At 39.9% G+C, this 19,593-nt stretch overlaps 2 protein-coding genes across 3 annotated transcripts in view; one reads left to right on the plus strand and one right to left on the minus strand.

Annotated features, from left to right (window-relative positions):
• Nucleotides 1-3,797, minus strand: part of LOC115209296 (nucleoporin NUP42-like) — a 29,949-nt gene extending 26,152 nt beyond the window's left edge. Inside the window, exon 1 of the mRNA XM_036500881.1 lies at nt 3,697-3,797. Coding sequence (XP_036356774.1) covers nt 3,697-3,724 — 28 coding nt within the window. The 5' untranslated portion in view covers nt 3,725-3,797. The remainder of the gene's footprint in view (nt 1-3,696) is intronic.
• LOC115209297 (phosducin-like protein 3) lies at nt 1,986-18,629 on the plus strand. 2 transcript variants are annotated; one of them, XM_029777634.2, is made up of 6 exons: nt 1,986-2,142; nt 10,296-10,428; nt 12,221-12,311; nt 13,726-13,869; nt 14,920-15,128; nt 18,203-18,348. In XM_029777634.2, the coding sequence occupies exons 1-6, from the start codon at nt 2,137-2,139 to the stop codon at nt 18,346-18,348; spliced, it is 729 nt and encodes a 242-aa protein (XP_029633494.1). In that variant the 5' UTR covers nt 1,986-2,136. The 2 variants fall into 2 exon arrangements, with proteins under 2 accessions (XP_029633494.1, XP_036356775.1); XM_036500882.1 differs by lacking the exon at nt 1,986-2,142 and adding an exon at nt 3,695-3,832 and having other exon boundaries at nt 18,203-18,629.
• The last annotated feature ends 964 nt before the right edge of the window (nt 18,630-19,593 follow it).

The following is a 19,593-nucleotide window of genomic DNA, read 5'->3' on the forward strand; positions in this document are numbered from 1 at the left end:
GATAAATAAAGTTATCCGTTTTTATATGTTCTTTTTATAAACATAAATTTGTCCTCAAATATCATACGCACCCTATATATATAGTGTGGTAAGAAACTTGCTTCCTAACCACATGGTCCAGGCTCAGTCTCACTTCGTGGCACCTTGGGCAAGTGTCTTCTATAGCCTCAGGTCGACCAAAGCCTTGTGAGTGGATTTGGTAGACAGAAACTGAAAGAAGCCCGTCGTATATATGTATGCGTGTGTATATGTTTGTCTCCCCCACGATCGCTTGACAACTGATGCTGGTGTGTTTACGTCCCCGTAACCTAGCGGTTCGACCAAAACAGACCGATAGAACAAGTAGCAGGCTCACAGAGAATAAGTCCTGGGGTCGAATTTCTTCGACAAAAGGTGGTGCTCCCGCATGGCGGCAAATGACCGAAACAAGAAGATATATATATATGGGGGGTGTGAGAGAGAGAGAGCGTGAGTTGTCCATAAGTCAGAAACAAAAACATACTCAATATAAGAAATAGAGCGGGTATATTTTTTAATATATTACGATTATGGTATGTAACTGCTCAGAATGATACGTCGATTTCGCGTGGAATATAACCACCAGAATATCTGAAGATACGTCAATATTCGAGGCAAAACCAAAGGGTAACATTCTACCCAGTTATATGCCACAGACACAAATATTGACAACGTATATAAGTATAGGCATCACTATGATGATTAAGGGTGTTAGTCACGTCTATACTCGTGTCTTGGTTGTAAATTGCGAATAAGCCACCTTAATAATTTATATACATATTACTTTCATTTTTGGTTCAAAGAACGAAATATACAATTACATGTTATCTATCTATATATATATATATATATATATAATACGACGATGTGAATATGGTATGAAACGTCTTACACAACGAAGTAAGCAAAAACACTAGCTTTTACTTACTGAGCTTAATAAACTAAATTTTTAAAAAGAAATTTCAAAGCTGACACGAAATGAAGAGATGGCTATTATAAGAACGTTAGGAAAATAAAAAGTGAAACTAAAGAAGTATTTTGACCGACGCAATTAAGTATTTCTTCATCTAATTTCAACTTAGTTTGATCATTTTCACCAGAGTCTCAACAGAGAAAACAAAATGAAAACTTTTACGTTGTTCGGTCACATTCGAAAATTTATCTGGAACGGGTTTGTTTAAAAAAAAAATACGTAGTATATATTCATTCAAGACGCACACAGATTTTACGCAGAACTTGATGGGAGATATAATGAAAGCAGCGCCATTTCGGCAATCTTTCGTTTGTAGTAGACCTTTCCGTCGATTTCCGTAAAAAAGTTGTTTTTTTTTTTACATATGGGCTTGCGAGAACTTTTGAAGTAATGAGAGCGAAAGAGACTAAGAGAAAGCGATTGTATGACGAGGGAAGTTCTTTTGAAGTTACCGTGCATGGGAGCATTGATGTACATGTGTGTGTGTGTGTGTGTGTGTGTTTGATGGGATGTGGGAGACAGACAGTATGTTGTGTAATCGACGGAAAGGTCTACTAGAGACGAAAGATCGCCGACCGACATTTCCCCCCAAAAGAGGAATAAACATGCGACGAAAGTCAAGTTGAAGGTAAACGTAAACAACGTAAAGAAATTGATTTGACTTACTGTTATTGCCGCCGCCGCCACCGCCTCCGCCACCGCCACCGCCGCCTTTTGTATGTTCAAACCAGCATTTATAACCATAACGGCAATTTCCTTGCAGAAAATACTTACAAACAACCATATTTAACTACTTTTACTTTTCTCTTTTACTTCTACTTCAGCAGAAATCTTAATTATCTGTTATTTTAGGTTAAGTAAGATTATACAGTATCTTGTTTCATTTCATGACCCCGAGAGGATGTCCGAATGTATAAATGTATTAAATGTATAAATACTCTTATGATATATATACATAAAGGCTTAAAGGAAAGTTATTAGATTGCAAGTGTCTGTTATGATGTGATTTGAAAGTGATTAACGGAAGTCTTTAGAGTTATCTCCCCCTTCTGGTAGCGCACCGAGAAATAAATTGAAAGCGCTTTATTAGGTCTCTCTCTGTAAGGTGTGTCATAAGTGAAAGTCTTTGAGACCGCGTGGCTATAATGCAAGTAAGTCTAAGCTTCATCTTTTTTTTCTATTAAATAGTTTCACATTTGTATATATATATATAGAGAGTATCCGAACGATTACCGGTTGACGCTACTAACTTGATGGTGTTATGGAGTAACTATTGCTAGCCTTATGTGGTGGGGGAGGAATACAAGAAATTGTTCGTTTGACCTGAGCAAAGAAACAAAAGAAAAATAGTGTAATAGGTGTAAAACAACTTGCTCTAAACGAACATGAAAAAAAAACCTTAAAAAATGCGCACTCGCGAAAGGGATGTTGGGGGAGAGGACTCGGAAAATTCACCTCGGGAACTACCTCGTAAATGTCTTTTATCTCCTAGATAAGACAAAAGTTAATTTTTAATCAGCCAAGGATTCATTATATACTATAATGAATCATATGAATTAATGGCACTCAGATCGTAGCTATTAAGTTACACAATACTAGCAGAAAACCATTTTGATTCTAGACCTGTAATAACTCGTAAATCTACCCGTAAAACCTTTGATCTGTCAGTTTTCATGCCATCAGAGTTTTGTAAATTGTAACCAATTTAAGGATAGGCCAGCATTGAATATAACGTGCCTATGTTGAATCAAGGATAGTCTTTTGAATAGTCATTCTACTGGCATTCGGAAAACATGTACCAAAACTATTATTTTTCCTATGGATAAAAAATAAACGTTAAAACACGCCGTTCAACCACCACTGTCCTTCACTAAATCTGACAATCTGTGTCTGATTGCCTTCGGGGTCGATAAATTAAGTACCAGTTGTGTACTGGTTCGATCTGATCGACTGCCCCCTCCCCAAAAATTTCGGACCTTGTGCCTAGAGTAGAAATTAATCTATCTGATTGAGGGACTGTGTGTGCTTTTTCTTACACATTTTTACATTATTCTTCTCTGTTTACTTTTGTAATTTATAAATTTTATTCCTAATACTGGTGTATTAGCTTTTACAGGCTTAAACAATCCAACAAATAGTTTACAACCCCAGGCAAATAAACCGATTAATTCCCCACTTGTATTCAACACTAATCGAAAATTCTCTATATTCATACATTTAAGTATAATTTATAAAGGACCCCTCTCGCTCTCTCGCTGCTGTTTAGGAGTGTTTTGTTGCTTTGAATATTCTGAAAATCTTACGATTAATAGTTTGGTAGTGAAGGAAGCTGACACTTCACAATCGCAATGTTATATTTGTCAGATTTTTTTTTCTTTTTACGGCTTACGATAAAACGTACATAATTTGTTTGATATGAGAGACAGTAAAGGTATTAAGCTAATTTTTGCATTAGAAATTATAAATAGAATATTCTTAAAATTATAATGGTAATTACACTAAATGCATAAAATCAAGTCTTAACGGGGGGGAGGGGAAACGACGCTTTTCGACATCGAAAAGTTTTGGGGAATTTTTTGTTTTTTGTTTTTTTAGCAGTAATTATAGTACTAGTCACTTATTATCTCATCTTGTCTTCTTGTTAATAAAACTACAGAGCTACAAGTGTGTCGACTCTAAACAATCGTTCGGAGTTGGGCTCTTACCATATAAGGAAAAGCCCTTCAGTTGCATGGCGTTTAGAGTTTGAATAGTTTCGTGTACTCTTCATTGCATTCGATTTAAACTCAGAATCCGTAGTAAATATAACATCAAAGGAAAAACGACAGGATGTCCGAAAAGGTTGAGGCCTGGAATTAACCCCTAATATTGTTTAAATTTCGCTTTATGTGTCAAATTTCACTGCTGTCATCTCTAACTGTCGCCCCTCTCGTGCTCTGGCTTTTCGCCTTTCGTAACTTAACGTTTTTCGCAGTATAACGGTTTACAAACGCCCTCTTCGTTTATTTTGCAAAATAAAACAAACACGGTGTGGGGTGAGCAATTATCAAACAGATTCTGACTTTTGTAGTGGTTTTCTTATACTATCCCGTTCAGCACGTGTCTCATTGTAATTTTTTGTACTGCCTATGTTACATTGTTGATCACATTTTCTACTGATAACACAACATACTTTTTATATTCTAATCCCGACGAAGTTTTTTTTTTTTTTTTTCCTGTGGAAAACACTCCTCTGCTAAGGGTCGCTACTGTCCGGATTAAGAACCACTGCTCTAAGGATTCGAAAGAATTCAAGAGGCGGACGTAAAGAATGTGGACCACATCCCCCCCCCCCACCTCTTTTTTTTTGTTGTGTTTTTTTTAAGGAATCTCCCTATTTTCGAGTACGGAGATTCTGATTCTGCCAAAAAAAAACGGCATTTAAAAATTTTTATCCTCCCCATAATTGTTAGTTTTAGGGTTAGTGTTAGGGTTGGGGGGGGGGGTTAAATTAAAATTTTACAAATTTTTTTTTCAGAATCATAATCCCCGTATTTTTCTACGTATTTCGGAAAAAAAAAAAAAAAAAAACATTTCTGAAAAAAGAGAAAATTGAAGAATTGGTGGAGAATTAAAATTTTTAAATGCTTTTTTTTTTTTTGGAGAATCAGAATTTCCGCACTCCAGAAATGGGGGATTCTGTAAATAAAAAATTTTTTTAAATAAACCAAAGTGGGGTGCAGTCCACATTCTTTACGTCCACTACAATAAGATATATGTGTCTGTGGAATTTCAAAAGTACACATTTCCATAAGAAAAATAAAATTGAAGTTGTGATTTTGTTTTGTGTGGCTGTGTAGTAGGAAGTTTGCTTTCCAACCACATGGTTCTGGGCACCTTGGGCAAGTGTCTTCTACTATAGCCTCGAGCTGACCAAAGCTTTGTGAGTGGGTTTGATAGTGGGAAACTAAAAGAAGCCTGCCATTTGTGTGTGTCACCATCACTTGACAACCGATGCTGGTGCATTTATGTATCTGTAACCTAGCGGTTCAGCAAAATAAACGATAGAACAAATGCCAAACTTTTGACAAAAGATTCTTCAAAGAAGTGCCCCAGTATGGCCGCAATATAATGACTGATTTAAATTTTTGCATCTGAACCAGGTAGATAGTTAAAAAAATAAATGAAATCAAAAATGAGGAAGTTACTGTCAGTTGCATGGTTTCACATGACAAAAGTAGGGCAACAAAAGAAACAAAGAAACATTTTCCAAGCTGGCATGGGTTGGACGGTTTGACAGGAGCTGACAAACCAGATAGCTGCCCAGTTGCCACTTGTCTGCTTTTGCCCACTTGACAATTGTCTGCTTTTTACAGCTGGATGCCCTTCCTAATGCAAACCACTTTATAGAGTGTACTGGGTGCTTTTTACATAGCATTGGCACGAGTGCTTATTGCATGGCACCAGCACAATTTTACTCTTTTACTTGTTTCAGACATTTGACTGCAGCCATGCTGGAGCACTGCCTTTAGTCGAGCAAATCGACCCCAGGACTAATTCTTTGTAAGCTTACTACTTATTCTATTGGTCCCCTTTGTCAAACCGCTAAGGGGACATAAACACACCAGCATTGGTTGTCAAGCAATGTTGGGAGGACAAACACAGACACAAACATATACACACACATACATCATCATCATTATCATCATCGTTTAACATCCGCTTTCCATGCTAGCATGGGTTGGACAATTTGACTGAGGACTGGTGAACCAGATGGCTGTACCAGACTCCAATCTGATCTGGCAGATTTTCTACAGCTGGATGCCCTTCCTAATGCCAACCACTCCAAGAGTGTAGTGGGTGATTTTACATGCCACTGGCACAAGGGCCAGTCAAGCAGTACTGAAAACGGCCACACTCAAATGGTGTTTTTTTACATGCCACCTGCACAGGAGTATATATATATATAAATATATATACATACACATATATATGACGGGTTTCTTTCAGTTTTCTATTTCTTTATTATCCACAAGAGGCTAAACATAGAGAGGACAGACAAAGGGATTAAGTCAATTACATCAACCCCAGTGCATAACTGTTACTTAATTTATCGACCCCAAAAAGATGAAAGGGAAAGTCAACCTCAGCGGAATTTGAACTCAGAACGTTATGGAAGACGAAATACTGCTAAGCATTTCGCCCAGCATGCTAACGTTTCTGCCAGCTCGCCACCTTAAGTTTCAGTTTCCGTCTACCAAATCCACTCACAAAGCTTTGGTCGGCCTGAGGCTATAGAAGAAGACACTTGACCAAGGTGCCATGCAGTGGGACTGAACCCGGAACCATGTGGTTGGTAAGCAAGCTACTTACCACACACCCACCGCTCCTGCACCTATTTTGAAAATAATAATTTTTTTCAGAGTCAAAACCAGCAATGTTTAACTCAGAAATCCTAAACTATAGTAAATTCAATTTACTTCCTACTAAACCATGGTCTGATTAAAACTTAAATCAGGTTATTTGAGGTCTTGATATCTTATACCTTTTTTAAGTATGCAGGTGATAGTGTTGTCAAAAGGGTTAAAATTTCAGCACTCCACACTCATACTCACATACATCCTTAGGTATTTTAGTTCATCCTATGTGTCCAGTTTCAACAAAGGTATTTCCACATGCTTGGAATCCTTTTTGTTGCTGTCACGGTTTTCTATTTTTTTTTTATTCTGTTCTAATTGTTTTCAAATTTGGGGAACTGATGTAGTTTTCTATGCTAATTCTTACCAGGAATAACAACCTGTCATTTCTGTAGCACAGGGTTACTATGATAATTGGCATAGCAACTTTACTCTTATTTATAGCCAGGGAAAATAAAAAGATAAACTCGCAAAGAGCTTAGCTATGGATTCAGTTGTTACAAGCAGAGGAGAGAGAAACCCTGTCTCTAATGCGGGTAACATTTCCAGAAGGTCAGGTGTTTCTTGTTTTATCCCTTTTGTTACCATATTTCTGTTGAAATACATCTTTTTTGTTCCTATTAATTTATAGAATTCTGTGTCGCCATCGTATCTGCATCGCCTTACTGGCACTTGTGCTGGAAGCACATGAAAAATCATTTGAGTGAAGTCATTGCCAGTGCCGCTGGACTGGCTCCTGTGCAGGTGGCACATAAAAAGCACCATTTGAGCTTGGCCGTTGCCAGTACCACCTAACTGGCCCCTCGTGCTGGTGGCACGTAAAAGCACCCACTACACTCTCGGAGTGGTTGGTGTTAGGAAGGGCATCCAGCTGTAGAAACTCTGCCAGATCAGATTGGAGTCTGATTCACCAGACCTCGGTCAAATCGTCCAACCCATGCTAGCATGGAAAGCGGGCATTAAACGATGATGATGATGATGAAGAATTTTGTAAAATAACTTCATTGTTATTAAGCTACTGTTTGGAACATTAATTAACATAAATTTTGCTCAAGAACACCACACACAGCCTGTCCAGAAATGGAACTCACAACCTCACAATTTGAAGGCCAACACTCTAACCACTGAGCTATGCACCTTAACACTCTCAGTACCATAAAGAAAAAGAAAAAAATCAGTCAACCACTTTCCTGTTTCATGACAACTAAAAGGACAGTACATTATTTACATTTGATGGATATTTGTCCTCTAAGCCCCTGTACCTGGCTTTTGTTGACATGGAGAAAGCCTTCGACAGGGTCCCCCGATCCCTTATCTGGTGGTCAATGAGGAAACTAGGGATAGATGAATGGTTAGGGAGAGCTGTGCGAGCCATGTACAGAGACGCTGCTAGTAAGGTAAGGGTTGGCAATGAGTACAGTGAAGAATTCCGGGTAGAGGTTGGGGTCCACCAAGGTTCAGTCTTCAGTCCCCTCCTATTTATCATAGTCCTCCAGGCAATAACGGTGGAATTCAAGACAGGATGCCCCTGGGAGCTCCTCTATGCTGATGACCTTGCTCTAATTGCTGAGTCACTATCAGAACTGGAGGAGAAGTTTCAGGTGTGGAAGCAAGGATTAGAATCGAAGGGCCTTAGAATCAACCTAGCCAAAACCAAAGTCCTAATAAGTAGGAAGGTAGACCAATCACAAACGACTTCAGGTAGATGGCCCTGCTCGATCTGTAAAAAAGGTGTAGGTAGAAACTATAAGGTGCACCAAGTGTAAGCTATGGACACATAAGAGGTGCAGCAATGTCAAAGGAAGGCTAACTAGGAAAATAGTTTTTGTCTGTGGCAGATGCTCAGGAGCAATAAACACTGGAAATGTGCAGAGACCAACTTCCACCACGTTCCAGGGAGACAAACTAGAAGTAGTTGATAGCTTCCGCTACCTAGGTGACCAAGTCAGTAGCGGGGGTGGGTGTGCTGAAAGTGTAACTGCTAGAGTAAGAATAGCCTGGGTAAAGTTTAGAGAGCTCTTACCCCTGCTGGTGACAAAAGGCCTCTCGCTCAGAGTAAAAGGCAGACTGTATGATGCATGTGTACGTACAGCCATGCTACATGGTAGTGAAACATGGGCCGTGACTGCTGAGGATATGCATAAGCTCGCAAGAAATGAAGCCAGTATGCTCCAATGGATGTGTAATGTCAGTGTTCATAATCGACAGAGTGTAAGTACCTTGAGAGAAAAGTTGGACCTAAGAAGTATCAGTTGTGGTGTGCAAGAGAGACTTTTGCGCTGGTATGGTCATGTGACGAGAATGGCTGAAGATAGTTGTGTGCAAAAGTGCCACACCCTAGCAGTTAAGGGAACCTGTGGAAGAGGTAGACCCAGGAAAACCTGGGACGAGGTGGTGAAGCATGACCTTCGCACTTTAGGTCTCACCAAGGAAATGACTAGAGACCGAGACCTATGGAAGTATGCTGTGCGTGAGAAGACCCGGCAAGACTAGTGAGACCATAACCTGTGGCCTCTACCTGGTATGTAGCCAGTCGACTTATACATACCTTTCCTTCTTGGGACACAAAACTCCACTTGTGAAGACCCGTTGTGACAAGTGAAAATCAAAATCAAATCAAACCAAATCAAATCAGATATCAGAAATCAGAACCAAAATTGAAGTCGATCAACATCAGTGGAAATTGCGGCTGTGATACCAGTGCCGGTGACGAGTAAGCGAACCATCCGATCGTGGCCGTTGCCAGTGCCGCCCCGTCTGGCCTCCGTGCCAGTGGCACATAAAAGCGCCATCCGTTCGTGGCCGTTTGCCCGCTCCGTCTGGCTCCTGTGCGGGTGGCACGTAAAAAGCACCCACTACACTCGCGGAGTGGTTGGCGTTAGGAAGGGCATCCAGCCGTAGAAACACTGCCAGATCAGACTGGGCCTGATGCAGCCTTCTGGCTTCACAGACCCCAGTTGAACCGTCCAACCCATGCTAGCATGGAAAACGGACGCTAAATGATGATGATGATAATGATGATCTTGTTTGTTGTTAATACAATGTTTCAGCTGATATACCCTCCAGCCTTCATCAGGTGTCTTGGGGAAATTTCCAACCTGGGTTCTCATTCCTAAGGTAATTTTGATATTATTATTATTCAGGTCACTATCTGGAATTGAACACGGAATCTTGGGGTTAGTAGCCTGCGCTCTTAACCACTATGCCATATGCCCGTGGGCCAGCACACGGGCATGTGACATAGTAGTTAAAAGCGCAGGCTACTAACCCCAAGAATCCGAGTTCAATTCCAAGCAGTGACCTGAACAATAACAATATTAATAATAATAATATCGAAAAATACCTTAGGAATGAGAACCCAGGTTCAAAATTTCCCCAAGACACCTGATGAAGGCTGGAGGGTATATCAGCCGAAACGTATTAACAACAAACAAGATGAGGACAAATATCTGTTGAATATAAATAACGTACATAATTCCTCATCTCTTAAATATAGAACTGTAAAGGGACCATGTCTGGTACTCAAAACTTCCAGCTTAAGAACCTCACCCATCTCATAGATTTGCGGTTTCTCTTCAATCTGCCCTATCGTGATCAGTGCTAATGAAGCTCTATCTGACCTCCATACCATTAACTCTGGTGTGTCCCAAGGTTTGATTTTGTCTCCCACACTCTTCGTTCTATACACTAACCTACCTACTTGCCATCATTTCCAGCAACATCCACTCGTATACAGCCGATACCATTCCTCATTCTTCCATAGCCTTCCACACTCGAGTATAGCATAAACTGTTTGTTTCTGCACAAATGTCAAGAAGTAATTTCTCCAGGAGGCAGGCAAGAGATTGTGTGAATTATTTCTTTGTGAGTTTTTTAATGAAGAAACCTTATTTAAATCTCCCCCACAGGACCCAAATGAAGACACTCAGTGGAACGATGTTCTCCGGGCAAAAGGTATTCTACCACCCAAAGAAGAGAAAGAAATCACAGAAGATGAGATTATTAAACTTGTAGAAAGCACCATTAAGGAAAAAACAACTGGTAAGATATTTCATTATTATTATTATTATTATTATTCATTTAATGTCCGCTTTCCATGCTAGCATGGGTTGGACGATTTGACTGAGGTCTGGCAAACCAGATGGCTGCACCAGACTCCAATCTGATCTGGCAGAGTTTCTACAGCTGGATGCCCTTCCTAATGCCAACCATTCTGAGAGGGCAATGGGTGCTTTTACGTGCCACCGGCGCGAGGGTCAGTCAGGTAGTACTGGCAGCGGCTATGCTCAAATGGTGCTTTTTATGTGGCACCTGCACAGGAGCCAGTCCAGTGGCACTGGCAACGACCTCACTCAAATGTTTTTTCACGTGCCACCAGCTCAAGTGCCAGTAAATTGTTGTTGTTGTTATCATATAAGGCAGCAAGCTGGCAGAGTCGTTAGCATGCTGGGCGAAATGCTTAGCGGTATTTCATCTGCTGCTGCATTCTGAGTTCAAATTCCACTGAAGTCGACTTTGCCTTTCATCCTTTCAGGGGTCGATAAAATAAGTACTAGTTGAACAATGAGGCCAATTTAATCAACTCATTCCCTGCCCCAAAATTACTGCCCTTGTGGCAAAATTTGAAATCATTATTATTATTGAGTGAGTGAGAGAGCAGTGCATGCCATCAAAGTGACACTGGGGTAAAAATATATGAAGCCCAGTATACCCATCATGACTACCCTTCTGATAAGGGTACACATGGCACATGCATCACAACCATATGTGCGCGACATGGTGATCTCATATCAAGATAAACAGCACATGACCTTGCAGGTGGGGCCCAGTTAGAATTTTCTTCTGGTCGAAGAGCCCATCCTACTCAAAAGTTCCCTGAATAAGGGTTGTTTAAGGATGTAGAACGAAACACCCATGTTTCCAGAGGTGAATTATTCAAACCCCAAAGAATCCTTCTCAACGCATGGATAGGATGCTCTCCCACTACTTCTGCTCATGATCCGAGATACATATAGTCAACCACTAAGGGACATGGTCAACTGGTTATGGTCAAACAACTGACAAGCAAATCTGTGGTATTGGGCAGAATATTTGCTGTAGCCCATCTTTTATACCAAGACAAAACAATGTACATGATAACACTTCCAATCAGTTAAGATCAGAAGCCATGAGAGCCACTGCCTGGTACTGCATCAGGGCATTTGTTGTTGGTGGTGGTGTTGTTGTTGTTGTAGTAGTAGTAGTAGTAGACATGACACTATATACAATATCGTGAGGTTGTTGATTGAAGATATTGTGTCTACTGGGTGGCTTGTTTTGTTTGTCAAGTCACACAACAAGACCCTCAGACAGACAGTACTTTACGCAATATGTGTGCAGTTCCAAGTAATGCCAACTTTTGCAATACATCTAGATCGTAGGGTATTTCTAAAGTTTTCAAATGTTTTTTTCATATTGGGTGGTATTGAACCCAATGTTCCAATGACAATAGTGAGGATACACCTGTGATATAAAAAGATAATATAAAAAGAGAAATGGGCTCTCTACCCCTCTTTTGACCAGGCACCCGTGGCTTTTATGGGTTTTTCCAGGAGTAACCTTTCGAAGCGCCTCCCCCTATTGGGAGTTTTAATTGTTATATTTTCGTTGTTATTTCACATTTTTACACGGACTTTTTTTCAACCAGACAAAACCCTTTTGTAACTTTCGTCCTGTATTTGTCCCTACATGTTTTAATTGATTTTTGTTAGCCCTTGTGGCCAATAAACGAATTATTATTATCATCATCATCATCATAGTTATTATTATTATTATTATTATTATTGTTATACAGACAAATCCCTAGAAGAATTAACACTTGATGAATTAGATGAACAAGAAGATGAAATAGATGAAGAAGAAGAGCGAATATTTCAAGAATACAGGTTGGTACAGTTTCTATCTGAATTTAAATACAGGTTTTCTCAGTGGGAACTCTTATGGGGATGGGCATCTAGATTCACAGTTCTGAGCACTTTGGGATATTACTCTTTTACTTGTTTCAGTCATTTGATTGCGGCCATGCTGGAGCACCACATTTAGTCGAGCAGATCGACCCCAGGACTTATTCTTTGTAAGCCTAGTACTTATTCTATCGGTCTCTTTTGCTGAACCACTAAGTTACGGGGATGTAAACACACCAGCATCAGTTGTCAAGCGATGTTGGGGGGGACAAACACAAACACACACACACACACATATATATATATACATATACATATATACGACAGGCTTCTTTCAGTTTCCATGTACCAAATCCACCCACAAGGCTTTGGTCGGCCCAAGGCACCACGCAGTGAGACTGAATCCGCAACCATGTGGTTGGTAAGCAAGCTACTTACCACACTGCCACTCCTGTACCTAGTGCCCATAGCTCTTTTTACAAGACCTCCATAACTGATGAGTTTCTGCTTTAGAAAGCAATGCATTTATTCTCAGACTACAATACTTGCATGCTTAGTACCAAGTGATTTGGCTAAAGGTATCCAAAGTCCAAGTAGGGGTATGAATCCTTTAGCATTTAAACTGGCCATATTTGGCGCAAATATTCTGCTCGTTTTATACTCAAACTGGCCAGATCCAGCCTCTTACTCCTATCACATACACTGTTATTCCGAAACTAAGCAATCACATTATCAAAATTTCAAAGCTGCATGATAATGCATGGTTAATTCTAAACAATACAATGTGAGTTCATGGTTGTTTCCTGCACCAGTTTCACATAGCAGCCCCAGCCCATCCAAAGTACCTTGGATTGCAGAACAACCTGCTGTGCTTACCTTAGATCATAGAGTGACCTGCTGTGCTTCAGGAGACCTATTGAGTCAAGTACATCAACATTAAAATATAAATCAAATGGGAATTGTAGTTGTGTTACCTGTGCCGGTGGCACGTAAAAAGCACCATCTAAACGTGGCCAATGCCTGCACCGCCTTGACTGGCTTCCGTGCCGGTGGCACATAAAAAGCACCAACCAATTGTGGCCGCTGCCAGCCTCCCCTGGCACCTGTGCCGGTCACACATAAAAAGCACCCACTACACTCACGGAGTGGTTGGCATTAGGAAGGGCATCCAGCTGTAGAAACACTGCCAGATCAGACTGGAGCCTGGTGCAGCCTCCTGGTTTCCTGGACCCCGGTCAAACCGCCTAACCCATACTAGCACGGAAAATGGATGCTAAACGATGATGATGATGATGATAATGAATAAGCAATACTTTTGACAGTTTACATCTATTGCCTAAATGTAATGTGCCCATATTTAATGATCTTTATCCTATTTGTTCCTTCTCTCTTTCAGACGGCAACGCATGTTAGAAATGAAAGCAGCCAACCTGGCTGCAAAATATGGGGATGTTTTAGAAATTTCCAAAGAAGATTATGTTACAGAAGTTAACAAAGCAGGCGAAGGAGTGTGGGTCATCCTTCATGTCTATAAATGTGGGTGAGTAAAATAACTGTCTGTTTAGGTATTACTGAAAATTCAACTATTCTACTCTTTTACTTGTTTCAGTCATTTGACTGTGTCCATGCTAGAGCACTGCCTTTAGTCAAGCAAATTAACCCCAGGACTTATTCTTTTGTAAGCCTAGTACTTATTCTATCAGTCTCTTTTGCCAAATCGCTAAGTTACATAATAATAATAATAATAATAATTGTGTACAGTGCTCAGGTGCACTACAACTCATCTAAAGTGTATATATAATCAGGTGTAGTTTCGACGGATTTCGGGAAGCATGAGGGCCTTAAAGGATGCAGTGTCATGGCATCAGTTGTCAAGCGATGTTGGGGGGACAAACATATACACCCACATATATATATATATATATATATATATATACGACAGGCTTCTTTCAGTTTCTGTCTACCAAATCCACTCACAAGGTTTTGGTCATCCTGATACTATAGTAGAAGACATTTGCCATGCAATGGGACTGAAGCCGCTGTCCAATTTTATTTTTGGTTGTATTTTATTGTTTAAAAATCACGCCAAAACTAACCCCGCCTGTACTAGTGCTACGTAAAAAGCACTGAGTCCACCCTGCTAAAACAGACACAGTAGTCTAGGGTAGTCTTCTACCTTGCTGGCTCATGTCAACCATCCTACCCTTGCATGGAAGACAGACATTAAATAATGATGATGATGATAGTGTTAGTCATTAGACTGAGGTCATGCTGGAGCACCGCCTTGAAGAATGAATCAACCCTAGTACTTATTTTTTGTAAGCCTGGTACTTATTCTGTTAGTCTTTTTTGCCAAACCGCTAAGTTACAGGGATGTAACCATACCAGCACCATTTGTCAAGTGGTGATAGGACACACACACATATATATATATGAGGGAGAGAGAGAAATGATGAGCAGGTAAATTATACATGGCATGAAAGATGTTACATAAGAACATTTGATGAAGAAAAAATATAGTCCCACATAAATCTTTACAGCTGTTTCAAAAATTTTCTACAATAATTTGTTTTTGTTCTTGTTGTTGTAGTATTCCATTGTGTACGCTCATAAACCAACATCTAACTGGCCTTGCACGTAAGTTCCCACAGACGAAATTCATCAAGAGCATATCGTCGGTCTGTATTCCAAATTACCCCGACAAAAACTTACCCACCATCTTTGTATACTTCGAAGGAAATATAAAGAAGCAGTTTGTTGGTCCATTTGCCTTTGGTGGAATGAAACTAACAATTGATGGTAAGTAACACTTATAATCTCCAAACACTCTTTTGGATTTTCTTGGTTTATACTTCATGTTATTTGCCCCACCTCTCCAAAAAAAATGGTGCATGCTAAATGGCTTAGAATATTCAATTTTCTCTCCTGCTTTCTGAGGCTGAATCCCGTGAAGACATGGGATGAAGTACTGAGGAATGACCTCAGGATGCTGAGCCTTTCAGGCAAGATGATAAAGGACTGAGATGCCTTGTGCCTTGCTGTACTCAAGAAAACCCATATTCCACAGCAAAAGTGTTAAGATCAGTCCCTACTGGTGCTGCCTCATAAAGTGTCCATGCAGTGCCATATAAGCGTGTCCATGCAGTGCTGCGTAAAAGCACCCAGCACATTCTGTAGTGGTTGGCATTAGGAAGGGCATCTAACCATAGAAACCTTGCCAAATCAGATTGGAGTCTGGTGCAGCTCTTGTCAAGCCATCCAATCCATGCCAGCATGGACAACAGATGTTAAATGATGATGAGGAGGAGGCTTGGTTATTAGCTCCTATTTTGACATGTGAATATGTACCACGAATCCAGGACTTTTGTATGTAAAGGTGTAATGATCCTCTTTGCTACAATGGCCTGGGCAGTTTTTGTTGTTTTGTTACTTTTTTTCTCTCTCTTTTGAAAGGCATAAACATGGCTCTGTAGTTAAGTTTGCTTCCCAACCACATAGTTATAGATTGAGTACCATTTCATGGTCTTCTACTATGGTCCAGCTTTGTGAGTGGATTTGATAGACTGAAACTGAAAGAAACCCGTTGTGTGCATGTGTGTGTGTGTTGATATCTCTTTGTCTTGACACCATGTGATTGTTGTAAATAGGTGCCACTGTTATATGAATGGTGTGCTTTATTTCCCGTTTTCTATGTAAATATGTCCATGGCTGGTTACAGGAAATAGTGAAAACAGGAAGGGCATCAGGCTGTAGGAAACCTGCCTCAACAAATTCCATCTAACCCATGCAAAAGTGGACGTTAAAACGATGGTGATTATGATAGAAGGCTAGCAGTTGTCCATGTATGCAGGTTTATCCTATTTACAGCATTGATGTTATCCAATGAAAATGCAAGGTGCAGTGCAGCTTGGCACCAGTGTCATCATAGACATTATCATTAAAATGTGAATGGCTGCACAGATTACCCCAAGGTGCCTTATCTTGCACTGTAACAATTCTACCCTTTTGCCACTCTAGAGTGGTACTTTATCAACTTCAAAGGAATATAAGGCAAAATTAGCTTTGGCGAGAATTGAATTTAAAGGCGGCGAGTTGGCAGAAGTGTTAGCACGCCGGTCGAAATGCTTAGCTGTATTTCGTCTGCCATTACGTTCTGAGTTCAAATTCCGCCAAGGTCAACTTTGCCTTTCATCCTTTCAGGGTCGATAAATTAAGTACCAGTTACTCTCTGGGGTCAATGTGATCGACTTAATACCCATGTCTGTCCTTGTTTGTCCTCTCTGTGTTTAGCCCCTTGTGGGTAATAAAGAAATAGGTATTTCGTCTGCCGTTACATTCTGAGTTCAAATTCCGCCAAGGTTGACTTTGCCTTTCATCCTTTCGGGGGTCGATTAATTAAGTACCAGTTACGCACTGGGCTTGATGTAATCGACTTAATCCCTTTGTCTATCCTTGTTTGCCCCCTCTATGTTTAGCCTCTTGTGGGCAATAAAGAAATAAGAATCGAATTTAAATCACTGGTTACCAGAAAAAATGCCACAAGTCATTTTATCCAGTGCTCTAATTACTCTCTCTGCCACTTTGTACCAGTAATATGCTGGATCAATCAGTTATGTTTCTGTTATGAGAATGAATTGGACAGTTTGCAGTTACCTCCCTTTGCATTCTCTTCATCTTAAAAGAGGATTTACTTGTCAAGCCAATGTATTCGTTTGACTTGCTGGAAATGTCTACTAAAGGTTCTCTGGGCATAGGTAGAAGATGGAATGATCACACCTGGAATACTTTTGATTATGTCTGCTCTCTCAGATACATAACCAAAGCTGTTCAGGTGCTTAAAAAACCACGACACAATAACTCCAAGTATATTTTTCTTTCTCATAAGCAATTCAAAAATATTTTTTTAAAAACCTTCAACCTTTGAAAGTGTTATAGGTCACGACCTCTCATGACCTTTCGGAACAAAGACACTTAATCCAAATTACATTCAGCTTAACTTTTTGCGGGGTTTTGTTTTTTTTCTTTTACATTCTGGGTCCAACCTGCCACCTTCAATCTTACCTTTCTTCCTTTCTCCCTTAATCTGGTGAGATAAAGTAGGCGTTAAATACTGGGGTCAATTTATGCTCCTTCAAAAATTTGTTGCATATGTTAGAAGTGATTACATACAAGAGGGTACTGAAAGGTTTCTGGCTTTAAGGGTCTCATGAAAGGCCTAGTTGAAGGCCCAACCTTCCAAGTTTCTTTTACAAGGCTTAGAAAAACTGAAGGACCACTGCAATAAGTGTGTGAATCTGAGAGGGGAATATGTTGAATAAAATCATAATTAAATGATCTTCCTCTATTTTACCCAAAGTCAGGAACTTTTCAGCACCCCCTTGTATATATGTGTGTATATATATATATATATATATATACATAGGAGCGGCTGTGTGGTAAGTAGCTTGCTTACGAACCACATGGTTCCGGGTTCAGTCCCACTCCGTGGCACCTTGGCCAAGTGTCTTCTACTATAGCCTCGGGCTGACCAAAGCCTTGTAAGTGGATTTGGTAGATGGAAACTGAAAGAAGCCCATCGTATATATGTATGTATGTGTTCTTGAGCAAAACACTTCATTTCACGTTGCTCCAGTCCAATCAGCTGGCAAAAATGAGTATCGATGCGATGGACTGCTGTCCCGTCCAGCTGGGGAATACATACGCCATAGAAACCGGGAAACTGGGCCCATGAGCCTGGCTAGGCTTTAAAAGGGTGCATTAATTGATTGAATAATGATGACAAAGACAGTGTGTTGTTTGTGTGCATGTGTGGGTTTTTTGTTTTGTTTTTTTGTTTTTTTTATTAATATATTTTTATTTATTTGTCTTTCCAGATCTTGAATGGATGCTTTCTGAAGTTGGTGCAGTTAAAACTACATTAGAATGTTGTCCTAAAAAAGAAGGAATAAGAGATGTAATGGACATGGCTGTTAAGAGTAGCAGAATCACTGACGACAGTGATGACGAAGACGATTGGTAAGATTTCTTGTCACCAAGTGAACAAATACAGTCTAGAACATCTGAACATCAACACCTACAGGCTCTGTATCCTATTCCAAGCTGAAAGATCCTGTTGCTCTCATTTTGGGACTTAACCATTTACCAGAATTTCCCTACAGTTCAACAACCTTCATTTACTCTTTGCTTCAGTTGAGATCGCATATCTCCTTTGACCAAGACTAGCGGATTCTATTTGACTCAGTCTGTGTACCGAGGAAAACTAGTAACATTCTCACCTGTTGACTGAGTGCTTGACATTTATAAAGAATATCCGAACAGTAATACTAAAAATTATTTTTTTGAGATATAATATATAAAACAATAAAAGTTCATATTAGTACAAAAACATTAATTTATTTCCTGTATGGGAATTACACCACCACTGTTTAGCCCTAGGAAGCATCGAACGCTTCCTGTCGGCTTTGACACATTTCTTGTGTCCTTATATTTGTGAAGGGGAGGCAAGCACCCCCACCAGCCAAGGGGGTGCTTACCTCGTCTTCACAAATATAAGGACACAAGAAATGTGTCAAAGTTGACAGGAAGTGTGCGATGCTTCCTAGGGCCAAACAGCGGTGGTGTAATTCCCTTTACGGGACTGTCACGTTAAGTTGACAGTATACAACCATTCTATCGCTCCACCACCGTACATATCTCTATGAGATATTTAGAAATTTAATATTTATGATTAATTTATTTATTTAAGGTAAATCACAGTAGTTACTGGGTTGCTGTTTCAAACTCTGCTGTCAGAGCTATTGTGACCACGCTTCAAAGCAAGGTACCGCATAACTCTGCCTAACTGGTCATGAACCCTTACTTCGCTCAATGCTCTACTGGTGCATAGTTAACATTATAAGAACAACCTGTTACAAAAGTAAAGTGGTCGCACCATACTATGCTAGCATTTAAAAAAAAGAAAAATATGAACAAAATTTAATTTATGCTGACAAAAAAGACAATTAATATGAAACCAAATATGAGTCAAAATGTCTTAATGATAACTTGGAAAAATTGAGATAAAATATTACCAAGAAAAAAATGTGCTTTTTGTTTTATTTCCTCTGCCTTAGCGAAGGTGGAGGTATTGTTTTTAGTTGTGTTTGTTTGTCCATGGACAAGATATTTCAAGAACCGCTGGATGGATTCGGATGAAACTTTCAGAGATGTTTGGTCTTGTGACTGGCATGAACTGATTAGATTTTGGAATTGATCTGGTAATGGA

The sequence above is a fragment of the Octopus sinensis genome, linkage group LG3 (genome assembly GCF_006345805.1).
Source record: "Octopus sinensis linkage group LG3, ASM634580v1, whole genome shotgun sequence".
NCBI classification, from domain to species: Eukaryota; Metazoa; Mollusca; class Cephalopoda; order Octopoda; family Octopodidae; genus Octopus; species Octopus sinensis.